The sequence below is a fragment of the Calidris pugnax genome, unplaced genomic scaffold (assembly GCF_001431845.1).
Source record: "Calidris pugnax isolate Ruff unplaced genomic scaffold, ASM143184v1 scaffold188, whole genome shotgun sequence".
NCBI lineage: Eukaryota > Metazoa > Chordata > Aves > Charadriiformes > Scolopacidae > Calidris > Calidris pugnax.
In genome coordinates this window covers 14810444-14827565 of record NW_015091257.1, presented here as the reverse complement: position 1 = coordinate 14827565, position 17122 = coordinate 14810444, and the positions used below count along the sequence as shown (strand labels likewise).

At 43.9% G+C, this 17122-nt stretch overlaps 1 protein-coding gene across 3 annotated transcripts in view; it reads left to right on the top strand.

Moving 5' to 3' along the window:
- Nucleotides 1-127: 127 nt before the first annotated feature.
- Nucleotides 128-17122, top strand: part of SH3KBP1 (SH3-domain kinase binding protein 1) — a 233840-nt gene continuing 216845 nt past the window's right edge. For 2 of the 3 annotated variants that reach the window (XM_014960425.1, XM_014960423.1), the window contains exon 1: nt 128-672. Coding sequence is in view for 2 of the 3 variants with exons in the window: in XM_014960423.1 (XP_014815909.1) it covers nt 669-672 (4 nt within the window). In the remaining variant the exon portion in view is untranslated. The remainder of the gene's footprint in view (nt 673-17122) is intronic. The other variant, XM_014960424.1, reaches the window with a different exon arrangement.

Genomic DNA, 17122 nt, shown 5'->3' with positions numbered 1-17122 from the left:
TCCCCCCCCCCCCGCCCTCCCCCCCGCCGCCGCCGCCGCTGCTCCCAGCGGCCCGAGGCGGCGCAGCGGCTCTGGCGCAGTCTCGCGACACTTTCCGCAGCGCCGAGCCGCGCCGCGCCGCTCGCCCCGGCAGCAGCAGCAGCAGCAGCCGCCCGCGGAGGGGGAGACCCGGCTGCTCCTCGCCCCGCCGCAAGCACCGGCCAGCGGAGGGGGGAGAGACGCCCGCCCTCCGCGGCTCGGCAGCAGGAGCGCCTCCGGGCGCCCGGGCTCGGCCCCGCGCTTTCTCCTGGGCTGCTCTGCCCGGCGGTAGCGGGGACCCAGGTGGCTGGCAGGGACTGAAGGCTGAGCTCCTTCTCTTCGCCTGATTTCTTCTTTTTTATTATTATTTTTTGTTGGTTTTTTTGTTTTGTTTTTTTTTTTTTTTTATAAATACGTACGACTACGTATGCTGAGGGAAGCCGAGGTGCTGCTGGCAGGACGCAGAATGCAGCCCGGCTGCAGCGGGTGCTGAGAGCGGCGGCCGCCGGAGGAGGGAGCGGCTCTGTCAAGCAGCCTCCTCTCCTTCCCGTGGCCGGCGGCTCGGGCTGTCTCTCGCCCCCTTCGCCGCGGCCAGCCGCCTCAAACTTTAAGCCTGTTTCCGTCGCCAGGAAAAGCCCAGTTCCACATAAATGGGTGAGTTACAAGCCGTCGGCTCCGAGTTGGCGGTACCGGGGGGACCGGCCGGGGCTCCCGCCGGCGGGGTGGGGTGCTTGCCGCCGCGGACGGAGGGCCGGGGGCGGCCGCGGGGAGGGAGCTGGGCAGCCGCCCCCAGCCTCCGCTCCTCCGCCTCACGGCTTTTAACTTCTCCTCCCCTTCCCCGGCCGAGTCAATAATTGTTTTCATGTGACAGGCGGAGAGGTCGGGGTTTTGCGGCGGCGGGGCGAGGGCCGGGCGCTCCTGGGGGCTGCCGCGCGGTGGGCGATCCCCGGCGGGGCTGACAGGGTTCACAAGCCCCCCCACCTCCCCCCTGTGCACCGGCTGGCCGGCCTCGCCGCCTTCCCTGGGTACAGCCACCCCCCTGGGGCAGCCTGGGGTGTGGTGGCGCCGGGCTGGGCGGAGATGGAGGGGGAACGCGGGACACCTCCGCCCCGGACGGGCAGGTTGCGTTCCTTGAGGGGGCTGAGGGGAGAGCGCGGGGCGGCTCTGCGTGTGAGGGGGGGGACACGACACGTGCCGCCCCGCCCCGCCGCGAGGGGGCGGCCGTTGGGGGCGGTCGCGCGGGGGTCGCTGGAAGAGTCGCGCGCGGGGGGGCGGTTGCGCTGAGGCGGTCCCGCTCGCCCGTGAGGTGGCTCCCGCGGACTTCGGGAAGAGGTTGCGCCCCGCTTTGCCCGGCCCGGGGTGGGCATCGCCCGCTACCTGTGGGGCGAGGGAGGCGAGGGCAGCGGGAGGACGAGGGGATGAATCGTCCCATTATGCGGGGCGAGGCGGCAGCAGCGGTGCCAGGCGCGGGCTGGCTGAGCGATGCGCCCCGGGGCGTCGCTTGGAGCGGCGCTGGCCCGCGGCACCCTCTTGCCCAGCGCGGTGCCCGCTGGAGAACCACGGGTTGGAGAGAAACAAAAGAAACGGCCCCGCCGTCGGTAGGCAGCCCTGGGTGTACCCACCGCCCGGCCGACGGTGCTCCAAAATAACCGGCGTTTAGATGTCCTCCCGGCCGGGGCTCCCGCCGGCGGGGTGGGGTGCTTGCCGCCGCGGACGGAGGGCCGGGGGCGGCCGCGGGGAGGGAGCTGGGCAGCCGCCCCCAGCCTCCGCTCCTCCGCCTCACGGCTTTTAACTTCTCCTCCCCTTCCCCGGCCGAGTCAATAATTGTTTTCATGTGACAGGCGGAGAGGTCGGGGTTTTGCGGCGGCGGGGCGAGGGCCGGGCGCTCCTGGGGGCTGCCGCGCGGTGGGCGATCCCCGGCGGGGCTGACAGGGTTCACAAGCCCCCCCACCTCCCCCCTGTGCACCGGCTGGCCGGCCTCGCCGCCTTCCCTGGGTACAGCCACCCCCCTGGGGCAGCCTGGGGTGTGGTGGCGCCGGGCTGGGCGGAGATGGAGGGGGAACGCGGGACACCTCCGCCCCGGACGGGCAGGTTGCGTTCCTTGAGGGGGCTGAGGGGAGAGCGCGGGGCGGCTCTGCGTGTGAGGGGGGGGACACGACACGTGCCGCCCCGCCCCGCCGCGAGGGGGCGGCCGTTGGGGGCGGTCGCGCGGGGGTCGCTGGAAGAGTCGCGCGCGGGGGGGCGGTTGCGCTGAGGCGGTCCCGCTCGCCCGTGAGGTGGCTCCCGCGGACTTCGGGAAGAGGTTGCGCCCCGCTTTGCCCGGCCCGGGGTGGGCATCGCCCGCTACCTGTGGGGCGAGGGAGGCGAGGGCAGCGGGAGGACGAGGGGATGAATCGTCCCATTATGCGGGGCGAGGCGGCAGCAGCGGTGCCAGGCGCGGGCTGGCTGAGCGATGCGCCCCGGGGCGTCGCTTGGAGCGGCGCTGGCCCGCGGCACCCTCTTGCCCAGCGCGGTGCCCGCTGGAGAACCACGGGTTGGAGAGAAACAAAAGAAACGGCCCCGCCGTCGGTAGGCAGCCCTGGGTGTACCCACCGCCCGGCCGACGGTGCTCCAAAATAACCGGCGTTTAGATGTCCTCAGCCCCCTCCTTCCCCCCCGCTGCCCGGTTTGCTCACGGTAGCGAAAACGCTGTTGGACTGTGGGGGAACCTGAGAGCAGCGTCATTAAACCGACTAAATATAATGCGTTATGTGGGCAGACATTTTACACAGTTTTACCTGTTGTAATACAGCGATGTTGGGAATATAGTAAGGAAAAAAAAAAACCCATCCCTTTGTTCTTTAAGAGATTAGTTGGCGGGATATTATCAGAGTGATGCGCAAATGCTGTACCTGTATATTACAAGATTAAACACTAGCGTTTCGCTATTGACTTTCGGTTAGTCCTCCAGTTCAGGCTGAAATATGCTCACCCCTACGCGGCTCATTCAGCTGTATTGATCCGGGTGAACTCTGCTGCTGCTGACAGTAGGCCAGCACCCCAGACTGCCACATTTAATTGGGTGCATTGTGGAAGACTCTGTTAGGGTTGGTTTGCCTGTTAACTTAATGCAGCTCTCAACTTCTGTCTTCTGTAGCAATAGATAAGATTTTAAACATAGTGCTGTAATGAGATGTAGGGTTTATAATTGCTGAAGGGAGCAAAATCTGCGTTCAGTAGGGCATGGCATAGGAAATAATTTTTTAAATATTATTTTAGTTTCCTTATCCTCTCTCAGCTCGCTTATTTCTTATTAACCTTGTATTGCAATACAATAAGACTTTTCACATTTTTGCCTAATCTGTAGTCCAAATGTGAGCCCTTTTTAGCTTCACAGTACAAAAGATTAAGGAAAGCAATAAAGGACCGTTGAAGTAACTTGCATTGATAGAGCTCTAGAAAGGTTTGTGAATACTGTAACTTAGCAGTGAAAGCCATCTTTTTTTCCTTTTACCTACCTTCCCTCCCCTGGGCTGGCTGCAGTCATACACATCTGGCTTCTTTAGAGCTCATTTGGATAATGACTTTCCCAAATCACTGTGATTCAGTCAGACTTTTCTTTGCAAAATGGGAGTGGAGGGAAGGTAGATACGGTTTCATTGTTTTTCATATCTTTAAATGTTAAGTGATTCTTTGAGTTTAAAAACAAATAGAAAAATTGTGCAAGGTAGTAAAGATATGAGTAGTATGAAAACAAAATCTTGCTAGGAGATATCGAATGAAAACAGAGCTTTATTAAAAACATTTTTAACATTCTTAGCATTTTTGAAAGTCATTTTAGATGCAGAAAAGAATAGGTGATTTCTTTATGTGCACTACACTGTGAAGATTCCTAATGTTTTATTTTTTAATTACTTGTATGTCTTCCATGTTAACCACTTTTATTTTCTGTATGTCACTGCATATTGTTATTAGTCCAACCCTGTGCATATATACGTGTATGTTACGTGTATGTGTATATTAAAGTTTAGTGTATGGCACCAAGCTTTTTTACAGCACATACCTCATACCTGATAAGAAATACAGCTTTACTGCTGTTTTATGCACTCTTCTGTGACATCATAGGTAGACTAAAGTGAATTAATTTACACTTGGAGTGGACTTGTCAGGAGAGCTGAGTGAAAGAATGGTGGTAGCCCTTTAAACATGGAAGGAGGATAAGGCAGAGACATTAAAGGTAATTGTGAATACAGTGGAACAAGCTTGGTCTCCCTCCTTAAATGTCTGAGAAATGAAGAGGTGGTGTTTTGCGGGGACTTGGATGGGTGGGTGTTGTTTCTTTGTTGTTACTTTTGTGTGTGTGTTTGTTTATTTGTTTGTTTTAAGACTACTTAGAATTGCATATGACTAGACAACTCCTCAGTCTCATTTGCAAGAGCTTTGCATGCCCACACATCAGACTGTCCTCCTGAAGTTGGAGGTCCAGAAGATGAACTAAGAAGGTGTGGTAGCTTCTTGGGGAAAAGACTGTTTTGAAATGTACTACATTCTGAAGTCTTTGCAAGAATATAAGTCTGATTCTTGATGGCAGTGTTTAACTGCCATCATCACAAAAAAGTGATGTTGCGCAGCTCCTTCTGTCAGTTGAGACATGCTTTCAAACTTCTGCAGTAGATGAAGGAAGATCCTTTTTCTTCTGCTATGAAGTCTTTGCTCATTTTCAGAGCACAGATAGTTTAGTGCATTAAGTGAGATATGGGTCCTATATGATAATACTGCTATGAAGCTAAGCAGTTGAAGCCTTCACAATCAGTATTTTTTCATGTTAATATTTTTCAAGGTATTGTTAAAGCTTTTCTGTTGGGAAAGGGCAAGAGAGCATACATTGCTTTTGTTTATGTGAAATCATATTGATCACCTCTGCTCTTGCCATAGTTAAAGAGTTTGGATCCAGAGACTGTCTAGTGCCCTTTGAACCAGTCAGATTGCTAATACTGGCAGACAACAGCTGTCTGCATGGTTTTACATTAGTGGTTGAGAAAGATGCTTTGCTGTGAAATACCACATCTAGTTTGTACACACCAAAGGAATGTTACGCCAAAAGTAATGTAATAAAAAAAATTGAATTTATGTGAGTCTGATTGTTCTGTACCAGTTGCAATCCCTTTCCTGTTTTGCCCGTTCTTAATTCTCTTTTTTCCCCTTTCCAAATTGTCCTCTATCCCTTGCCTTCAACTTCTGCCCCGCTTCCCTTGTTAACCCCTACCTTTATATCTTCTTTTTTTCCCTTCTCTGATTCTCTTTATGCGTTTCAGACGTGCCACTTCCTCTTTCTCCCTCTCTTATCGAAGCATCAACAGAGGGAGCACTCTGAGCACGTTTCCTGCCTGTGGGGCCACACTGACCTCCAGCAAGCAAGACCTTTGCTTGCATCAAAACTTCTGCTTGGCCCTCTGGTGTGTTACTTAGAGAGTGCTCACTGCAACGGGAGCCTGGGGAGTCTTGTTGGTAAACTCTTAACAACTCTACATTCCTTTGTAAAACAAAGCGTTTGTGAGGCCTGAGCTTAGCAGAAGATGTATAAATCACACACAACGTAGTGGATGTGCTTGTGGTTCTTGTCTACGCTTTGACAAATTTTAAGTTATTTATTTCTCCACAATGGTGGAGTTTTTGGAGCCTTTCAGCAAAGCATAAGACCTTTTTAAAGGGGAATAGCATGTGTCATCCTAGTTATCCCTGAGAACAGTTGAATGGTTTCAGCTGAAAAAAATCACAAGAAAGATTATTAGAATGATTTTTTCCCTATTTTTTTTTAAATACGGTTTTAAGAACATTTAAAGTGGCTTTATATAGGAAGTGGTGTGTAAAAATCCTCCCCAACCTGTAAAAAATCCCTTTTCCCCTCCTCATATGGGGTGTTACTACTTTTAATTGTTTTGTTGTCATTGGTAGGTTTGTTTCTCATAACAAGACAGTTGCGTTGGAGCTGTTCAGGATCAGATTTCCAGTTGTTTGGAGACAATATTTATACAGCCTGTGAATGTCTTTGTGGTCTGAGTTCCTGGAATTTTCATAAACTGTGATAAAATACTTTCAGTAACCTATATAAAATTTCATACAAAAATAGCTGACACAAAGGCTTTTTCCTAGCAATCAAGAGAGATAATGACATTACTGTCATAAAAGTTTGTCAGAGCTGCCTTCTGAATGGATCAAAATAGGAGTCTGAATTCAAGAAATGTAAAATATATAAATATGTGTGTATATGTAAATGATCATGGAAATAATTTCTGATTGCGCAGACTTTTTTGTGTGTTGGTATCTCTTCTGCTCACCCCTTTTAAGCAGCTCTTCTCAGTGTCTCTGCTGTGTTTTTGTATTATATTTGGTTTTTTATATTAACTGTTGCTTTTAGATCAGAAAGTGTGATAAAGAAGAGAATACTTAAAATAGACGATTTCTTAAAACAGCAGAATTATTGCTCGTTTTTGTGCTAATCAAAGATTCATTTGTAGGAAATTATACTAGAGATGCCAGAAAAGGTGTTTTTCTCTGCTTGGGTTTAAGGAAGTATATGTAATAATTAAAACACTTCATTGAGAAGCAGTTTTATTTTTATATTAACGCTGAGCACATATTCCTGTTTAAACTACTACTAATGCAATATATGCAATTTATCTGTAATGTTATTTGGATTGCTTCTTTTGTGATTGCTATTCACTGGATGTTAGAGAGGCTTTTTTGAGAATACTGCTGGTAATCATTCTACCAGCAGTGTATCAGAATTCATGCAGCAGATCAGCATCGACCTTGTAGATAATGCGTTGACTCCTTCCCCTCTTGAAGGCGAAGGGACTCGTGTTAGGAGGAGAACAAGGAGAGCTTGGTAATGTGAAATGAGCAGCTGAAATTTCAGGTCTGAAATGTTAGAGGTCACTGACGTGCTGTAAACAGGTTAGCCCTGATGGGATCAAAGGAGAGAAAACAGCCACAGAGATGGTATCTATTGTTTTGCTCTGATACTGCTGTTACAGAGCAAGCTCATCAAAATGATGAGGGATTTTGTATGGTTCCTATCAGTGTGTTTTGTTTTTTTTTTAAAAGCACAGAATAAAAGATCCTGGACCAGGGAATGGATGTTTTCCCTAGATGCAAGAGCAGGAAGTAGCTGTAGGGCATATCTGTGTTCTGTACACTGAGGAATGATGAAAGAATATATTAGGGGGAGGGGAATGAGAGAAGAGGTGAATATCAAGATTCAGTAATTCAGCTAATGTAAAAGTAATTGCTGACAGTCTGCTTCACACTGAGAGGAAACACAATAAAAGCTTTCAGTCCCTATGTGTGAGAGAACGTGCAATACTGCAGTTCAGTAGTCACGGATTGTATTAGCAAATGAAGTTGACTTTTTCTTCCCTTTTTATTATAGATAATTGAGAAACATCACTAGAAACCAACTCTTGAGAATGCAGTGTTAATGTCCACTTCAAAGCTGTATAGCGAGATGACTGTTGCGATGTCTCAGCTATGCTTTGTTCCTGACATAAATTTGCCTTAGAGAAAGGAGCATCCGGGATGATAGGGGATGGAGGGGGAAAGGATACCTTTGTCCTCCTTCTTATAACAGTTTGTATTCCAATGGGGGAGTCACTGAGAATTTGTGCTTCTGTTTTAGGATGAAGAGTTGCCTAGAGTTGTGGATCAGAAATTTTATGTCTGTGCTGAAACAATTCTCTCAAGCAACAAGGTTAATGCAGCATAGAAGGCTGAACAGTTACATGAGGAAAATATCCCTAACTTCAAATTAATCTATAGTCTCAGTGTAAAGAGGTGCCTTTTGAACTCTGCCTTTGAATTTCATTAGAAGTATTGTACAGATAGGAAAGGTCTCTTTTTATCTCCTTTTCATTCTTTCAATACTGAGCAGCTAAATCACTTCTGATGATTGAAACCAGCTCACGCCACAAGGAGTGTAAGTCTATTCATTTATTTGAAGACCAGAGCCAGCATTGGGGTGCAACTCCCTAGGGAACCACTGCTTTTTCAAAAACGTCAATATAGATTCATTGAATATGTTGCCGGTCAAAGCCCAATTTGATCCCATGGCAGAGGGGTTGGACTAGATGATCTTTAAAGGTCCCTTCCAACCCAAGCCATTCAATGATCTATCAATATTTAATTAGCTTTCAATCGTCATGCTGCTCATGTTTAAAAATTAAGTGGTTTGTATTCCACAAGTAATTTGTAATAAATGAATTTCTGTGACCTGCCTTTAAAAAAAATGCAACCAAAAAAACCCAAAAAAAACCAAACCCAGCAAAAAAGAAATTCCTATGACATGTTGTGTCCTCTGCTTGCAGTTGCCAGGAACTTGCTTGTTAATTTACAGAGCAACATTTTGGTGCCTTTTATTGATAATGAGGTCTTAAAACAAACATGCGCCACAATCACTTCAGGATATTTTCCTGTTTGGTTTGGTTTTGTGGGAAGAAGTTCTCGGATGTCAATGCAACTGCTGGTGCTATTCCATGCTGTATCAAGTGCCAGCGTCAACCTGACTCTCATTGATGTAGCACTGTCCTTCTACATAGCTGGATTTATAAAGGTTTTAGTTACATGTAGCAGAAGTATTACACATACAGAACTTTTTATTTTTCATCCTAATGTAAGACCATTTTTTGAGAACTCTCATCTCAGGTTTAAATCAAATATTTCCTCTGTGGTTGCTGATTCATCCTCACCACTGGCATTTTTAATACTCTGGTAATTTGGCAGAGTGAATTTTTTTTTTTTTTCTATGATAGGCTTGTGTGGCATTGAGAATTTGCTATCCTTGTGGCAGATATAAAACTGACAAGCAGCAAGACCTCAGCTTAATTTTTCAGTGTTTTGCTCATTTCTGCAGTTCTTTCTGTGAGGTCTCACCAAGCTCTCATTGAGCTGTTAATGCTCTTCTATTTCCCACTGTAAAAGGGCACACCAGAAATTACAAAGGGCATCCAGAAAAAGACACCTATATTTTGGCGTTTCAATCTGACATGATTTAAAAAACCTTCTGCTGTCAAATTCAGAATGTTTATTAAAAAGTGGTTTAGCTTTGGGCTTATGTTTCTAAATGTAAGGATCAATGACTTTTTTTGGAAAGAGTGGTGATGCATTTTGATAAACAATATTTGGATGTTTATGCATAAAGATTGATTACCTAGATATTTTTCCTTCTCATTGGGTATTTCTTACAAACGTGTCTAAGGACAGCTTTGTCATCAGAAGCTTTATTGAAAAATATCTTATAAAGACCTTTAACTCTAGGAAAGACCATTTTAATCACCCATGAGACAGTCTGGGTACTGTATTTCAGTGTAATGAAATGTAATTTTGAGTGGCCAAGTAATTTGTACAAGTAAGATCGGCTCTTTCTGTTGCAAGAATCAGCCTTTCAACTGCGAAGGAAATCTTAGTGCTACTGTTGCTGTTGACTTTTGTTAAAATTGTTTTTAATGTTCACCTGCCTGGACAGCTGCTATTTCGTCTTTTATCCAATAATCTCTTACAAAGTAGGAAAGTTCTTTATTTTCCTTGAAACTTTCAAAGTCCCTTGTAGCTGCTGATCATTTCATTCATCAAATACCTTTATATAGCTGCATTTAAAAACAGTTGAAATACACTTGTCAGTTTTATTTTGACCACTGAGGTCAATTTGAATGGTATTTGTTCTGTCTTTGTACTGCCTTTCACTGCTTTGATTTGCATTAAGCATGCTACTTATTTTAAAGACTACATTTTTTGTGTGTGAAGCACCCATAAATAGTGCTTTTGATTAGCTGACATCTCAATTATCTGACTGTGGTTCATGGTTCACAAGATTGAGATAAGATGCCATCCAGTTCATGATGAATTACAATCTGACAATTCAAAGGCTTCTGCACTGGTTCAGGTAGGTCTACTAATATGTATTTCTCCACAGTAGATTTGTTAGTTTGTTCACAGTTGTGCAGAAAACAGTCTTGTTTGTTCCTGTGTGTTTCTTGTTTCTTCACCTCATTCTGTCAGAAGGCAATTGCTCCTCTTCCTGTTGCTTATAGAAGTGCATGTATGCTTCTTTTCCCTTGTAAGTTGTGTTTTGGTTTTGTTTTTTAATAAATCTACATGGCTGTTTCTCAGGAAAGATGCTCTTCACCCATTTATTTATTTATTTTTCTGTTCAGATACCTGGTGCTCTGTCATTACTTATTTTCATACACATTTCCTTCAAATTCATCTTTCTTTCCTTCTCTTTCATCTGCCTTTCAAGTACACTACTTTTCTTTTTAGGAAACTTTCCTAAATACTTCATAGAATCATAGAATGGTTTGGGCTGGAAGGGTCCTTATAGATCATCAAGTCCCAACCCCTCTGCCATGGGCAGGGACACCTCACACTAGACAAGGTTGCTCAAAGCCCCATCCAGCCTGGCCTTGAACACTGCCAGGGTTGGGGCATCTACAACTTCTGGGCAACCCGTTCCAGTGCCTCACCACCCTCACAGGAAAGAATTTCTTCCTAATTCCTAATCTAAATCTCCCCTCTTTCAGTTTAAAACCATTACCCCTTGTCCTATCACTACACTCCCTGATAAAGAGTCCCTCCCCATCTCTCCTGTAGGCCCCCATTAGGTACTGGAAAGCTGCTGTAAGATCTCCCTGGAGCCTTTTCTTCTCCAGGATGAACAACCCCAACTCTCTCAGCCTGTCCTCATAGGAGAGGTGCTCCATCCCTCTGATCATCTTCATGGCCCTCTGCTGGACCTGTTCCAACAGGTCCATGTCCTTTCTGTACCTCACACAGTCTCAAAACTCCCTGTATTAAGATGCAAAGATCTGCAGAAATCTGAAGACGATCTGGTGTGGAATACAGCAAAATTGCAAGTGATCCTTTATGAATTTTGCTTCAGAATGAGGGAAACAAGAAACCTCCAGCTGTTTTCCCATAAAAACCATGTCAGGAAGGAGAGAGATTGTCTGTCTTTTAGAAACTATTTCTTTAGTCTGCAGAGTTTTTTTCAGAATCTGGATTGATACTCTGGAAGGTAAATGCTGAGGTGTGTGTTGCACATGGTGTTTTGCCAGCTACCTTTTTGATATTTTCTAAAGGAAGAGTGGTGCCTTTGGTGTGTGGAAGTCATCAAAGCCAAAGCCAAATGCTGAAATTCCAATGTTTTTTAACTTGGAGAACTTAAAAGCAGGATATTACTATCTTAAGTAGAATTTCAGTTCCTGTCTGTTCAAGCCTGTCAGTGTCTCTCTCAAGAACCAAAACCAAGGAGCTGATATAAATGCAGCCTTACAAGGCAGAAATCTTAAATGCAAGAGATGTTTTGTGTCTCTCTAGACCCTCTGTCAAGTAGGATTAGTTTTGGCTTCCAGTTTCCTTAGTTCCAAGAGCTTGGATCACTGGAAACCAGGAAAGGTCATTAGAAGATTTTTTCAAATGGATGAGCCCAAGAACCTTTTCCTTAGATGAGGGAGCAGTGGAACTTTCTGCTTAGCCTTGGAAGAATTAGTCAAGGTAGATAGGACAGAGACAACACTGTCACTGAATGTTCTCTAGTTCTCTTTGTTGTATGGTTTTAACCTGCACACTGCCTCCTGAATGTCATAGAAAGATTCTGTTCCTGGATCCAAGGAGATTTACTCAAGTAGAATCTGTCTTACTGCCACTTCCTTGTCCACACGCTTTGTACTGTTCCAGACAGTACCAGTGTTGGTAACTGGGAGTGGATGGGAGGAAGAGGTTGTCAAAAGAATAATTTTTTATAAAACAATAGGGTTCATTGCCTCTGTTTATGTTTACTTGGATTCTGTAGAGCTTCATCCTGCCACTTCCTCCCCTTTCTTCTCGCATCCTCAATGCAGCAATGGGCTTTTCTGTCTAAATGCTAACTATTGTTTGTGCTTTTGCTCCACACACAGCTCTGCTGAACATTTGCATTCAACCAGCACACAGTGGCTCAAATCCCTATTGGAGCAAAGCTGTCATCAGGTCACAAGCTGTTCTTGCTTGCAATGAAAGTCAGTGACAAGCTTTCAGATGTACTTGTTTGGCTTGCATGAGTTTCTGCTTTCAGGATTGTTCTTCTAAGGAGGAGTTCTGTATAGTAGCTCCTTTTTAGAGGTTTATTCTTGTCATAAGCATTAAAGAAGATCTCACAGAAGTGTGAGTGTTTGTTCCCATGGAGGAGACTTCTTGAGTTCTTTAACCTGCTACCAGACATACCTGTTAGAACCATCTTCTACTCATAGGGCTACCTCTGCTTTCTGAAAGGCTTTGCCTTGTTCAAAATCCAGGGAATTTCTCTAAGAGAAAATGAAAAGTAAAAAATGTTAATGGAAGTGCCTCCTTGACCAGACCTAATTGACACATGGGATTTTGAAAAGTACCATGAAAGCAAAACAGTGAAGCTAATGGCTGTGAATGTGGAACGCTTTTGTTCGTAAGAGCAAAAAAAAAAGTGTGCTGGTTTGTGAATTCCATTTATTGTGACATTCAGAAGAAATTGTCTGCAGAAACTGATTTTAGCTGAGAAAACAGAGGCATTAAAGATACCATCTAAAACTTATTTCTCTGGAATTGCATCCTGAATTCTAAAATTGAAATTTGAAAGCTTTCTAGTGCACAGGGTCAACGCATGTTGTCTGACATGATAGTTAATTTTATTTGCCCAAGGGTTGTCTGGAACTTGTGAACCTTTATATGCAGTAATTTCTGTTTCTAAAACAGAGGTGTTTTTCAGTGCTATTGCTCTTACCACAGTTGAAGGAGAATAAAGGAACCTGATGTAACAAGACAAGTTGCTAAGAATTATGAACAGCAATTTTATGAGACTTCATTATTAATCAAGAAAAAATATGATATTGGTGGGTGGTTAAAGGTGTTATTTTAATCAAATGTGTCCTTTCTCCAAACACTCCTACCCACCCTTCCATTGTTGCTCACATAATTGAGCAAGTTAGGATTTTTTTAACACTTTAGGTGGTTTTTGGCTGTTTCTCAGTATGATCTAAAGGCTAGTGGAGGTGGTTTAATGCTGGCATGTAAATCTTGTATTGGACCATAGTGGTGAAATGCAAATTACCTGTGGTCTGAACTCTTGTACTTAGAACTATGAGCCTCAGTGTGCACAGTTTTTATAGCTCCTGTAATGCTTGACATTCTGTTGTATGTGGATAGTAAGTGTCCTTTCATTTGGCTGATAACTTATGAAACTGCTGAGGAATTCCATACTGGGCCTGAACTTCCTCTGAATGCAAGTTTTGTAAATTGAAATGCTTGGGTTTATGTAAAAGAGGGCTAGAAGGAGAAAAAAAAAAAAGCAGCTGTTTATTTCTCTTCTACATCAAGTCCAGGTTCTCACTGTTGTACAACACATCTTTTTGTGACAGTTTATAATGCATCAGTTAAAACCTGGCACTGGTTTGTAGACTTAATATTTGACAGGTCCAATCACAAGAGCTGCTGCTGGGGTAAATATTTTGCAACTGCTGTCTTAAAAATAATAAAGTTCCGTGAAACTGAGGGAAAACGACATAACTTTAAAATTATATTAAGACACCATGTTTATCTGCAGCTGGCATTACATAGCAAAGGGCTTAACACAGTGCAAGGATTCTGGCTGTATCAAGCCATTGCTGCCCGCAATCTCTTCTTGCAGAAATTGCCACTTCCAAGAGCAGGAATACCACAACAGGATGTATCTGAGTGCTACTTTGCAGTCTTGTTACTCAGTGCAAACCCATCTTTATCAGTACAGCAAGCAAATGTGGCTGAGATGCAGAGGAGTGTGTCGTATTCTCTCCATCCTCCTCCTGTGCAAAAGGGTTGCTACTTTTGGCAAAGATGAGTGGTGATAGTAACAGCTTAGGCATGTATAGTGAAATCTTCCAAGCTCGGCTGAGACAATATTCATGATTTCACTCCCGCTTCTAGCCTGATTTTAATGAGACTAGGTGAATGTTACTGTTCTAGAAGCTCTGAAGTTTTAAAAATTAAATGCTATGCAGTACACAATATGAAGATTGTGAACAAATTGTTGACCACAACCTCTTCTCATGTTCCTGGGAGTTAAATGATGCTACATGATATCACCAAAAAGGTAATTGTTCCCTGGCTTTCCAATTATTATTATTTTTTAATTTTTATTTGACCTTTGACATCAACATGTGTCCATCAGCATCTACAAATATTACCAAGAAGACAAGCTTGGGATTAGAATAATGTGGCTATTATACTGGACTAGTACTTCTGAGTAATCTTAAACAGTAGCTATTTTCATGGCATCAGCTTTTCTACCCTGCTTCCTTCTTATATTGATATATTCGTTTGGTAGCAATTCTCATTAATTTAGTCATATTTATCTGTAGGTAATCTTTCTCCTTTTTGTTCTGAAGAAGTAACTAATATCCTTCCTAGCTTCTCAGTTGTGATTTAGAAACTGCAGGAGTAGCATTACTTACAAGTTTTTATGAATATATAGTTTGTCAAATGGGAATTATTTGTCTTTGTTTGCTTAACTTAAATTGCTGTCCTCTTCTCCTTTCCTATTTATCCCAGCAATGGGTATAATCCTTTATACTTTTCAGAACTTTGAATTATTTTTATGGATATTGGAGGAAGCAGCAACTCATGTTAAGATGATGATGTTAAATGTTTCCCTCAGAATCTAATGTCTTCCATTTTTACTGGATGGCTTCTTGTGTACATTAGTATCTGAGTGGAAGAACGATGTTAAAACAAGTGAACCAACTCTCAAGATAATTTTGTTTCTAAGAGGCACGGTATTACTTCAGTTACAGGTTAATGCAATGTGCATCATCTATGAACTTGATGACAATGTGATTCAAAAGCAAGTTTGTTTGTGAGCACCTGTTGTATTTGAGAGGTCCTCTGGTTGATAGAACCAGTGAATTACAGTAAAATTAATCACTTTCATTAGCAACAGTCTGGTTCTAGCAGTTTGGTCAAGGCAGAAGGACCACATTGCCCTGCAAGCAAAGACAAATTAATTAATGGAATACAACTGCTTCCCAGGTTGCCAGCCACATGGATGCCCAAGGTTATCTATGCAATCTCACTCTTTCAAAAGGGTTAAGGAGACTTGGCCCAATAAAATCCAACTTATATTATTGAATCCAAAGCGGTATATAAGGAGCCTTTAGGAATACGGATGTAACTGCTGCCATTTAGGACTACTGCAGTCTTTCCTTGCTTACTCGGTAGTTGCATGTGTGTGAAAACCTCTGATGATCAGATGTGCATTGGAATATTGTTTAAGAAGTTTGTATCAGAGATATGAGTGCGACATAATACATTCAGTGAGAGGCAACTACTGTGATAGGCCTAAGAAAAGCTGAACAAATTCATAATTTTATTAGATGTAGTGGCCTGAAGTTGTTTACCATAGAATTGCTATGTGATACATATTTCATATGGAAACGCACCATATATAGAGAGAAATAAAAATGCACTGACTTACTGTTCTTTCTTTACCTAACCGTAAATGTGAGATTTTTGCAATGAACTGTGGTCATACTGAATACCTCAGCTGGAATATGAAGTATTTCTTGTCCTGCTGGGTAAATTCCACTAGAATAACTTGGTGTTTGTGTTTTTTAAAAGCTGGAACCAAGCATGCCAATCCCTCGTTGAAAAAAAAGAAAACTAGCTCTCCTCTTTTCCTGGAGGACAGCGCGGGCGTTATGTCAGCTGGAGTGGCTTTGGCTCTGCTGCTGCCCAGAGAAGAATCTCATCAGGACAACCCTAGGCCAAGTTATTCGCTCTGTCCTCCAAATTAGGTTTTGGTTGGGGTTCTCTGCACAGCTCCTCTGCTTCTGTGCCTGCACAGAATTGCACAGAACAGGTCGTCTTCTCAAATGCTTCCCATCTGTCCTAAGTGCTCTGTTGCTGCCTACTATATTCCAATGAGCGTGCAGTCTGAGAGAAGAGCGTTTGTGGCCTGTGGGAGGGGACTGGGACTATAACATAAAAAGGTCCATGTGCGGTATGACTTAGGCGGCCCCGTCTGTGACTGCTCTGCTCTTTGACGGAATGATTCAGTGAAGATGCTATTCTAGGACTATGACCTTTAGCTCCCCCTCATTGTTTTCGAAGGGGAAATAGAAAAATATAATGTAAACTGAAAGCTGTTGTTTTAGCACAGGAATTGCTGTTTATTATGTAGCGTGGATTTAACGTCTTGAAGACTAAAAAGTAGAGTTCTTCCTTTAGATACTGTTTTTTCCTCCCCCATGAGCTTTTCTTTTTCATGAAGCTGAATCCTTGCAGATACTTTCAGCAGACTATTATTCCTTATAGTAAGTGTTGCAAAAGAAAAAATGTTAAAAAATGAACAAAATTTGGAGTTTATTTTTCATGAAAATTACAGTTCTTCAATAATTGCTTGCAATCAAGCAGATACAATTTTTTCTGCCACAGATCTGCTATAAAACTAAGAGCTCAAGCTTTCTTAAAAATCCCAGTTGCAATCTACTTACATTTAACCTGGAAAGTCATTGGTACCTTATTGTTGTTGTTCTTAAACTAATTTTTCTGCACATTTCATAGGTAGCACGTGGCAATGGGCAGATGCCTCAGGTAGGGTGATGCCTCCAAGGGCTATTCAATGGCTCCTTCATCTAGAATTAAAGTGTAATGTCATTGAGAGAGTCGAGTCTTTAGAAACTACAGATTATTTTGTTCTCTGGTAGAAGAGCCCCATCTGAACTCTTCTTCTTTCCCAGATGCTGACAAGCATTTAGTTAAAATAATCATAGAGAAGTCATAGCATGATTCCTGCAATAGCTGGGATGGTTGTTTGATAGGACGGTCTTTGGAGTCACAGATGGGCATTCAGTGGTTACACCACTGCGTTCCTCTTTCATCAGTGCTGTACCATCTGTAGTAAATCCTGCCAAACCTTATATGAATCTGCCTTCCTCCTCTTCCCTCAAACATATTTGTACCACAGCACCCCATATGTGATTGGCTCGCCAGCTGCTCAATGTTCTTAGAGTCCAGAAAACTTATATGAGCCTTATAGGTCATATTTGGTCTTTAGGCCTTCTGGCCCCCCAGGCCTAGGTTAGGAAAC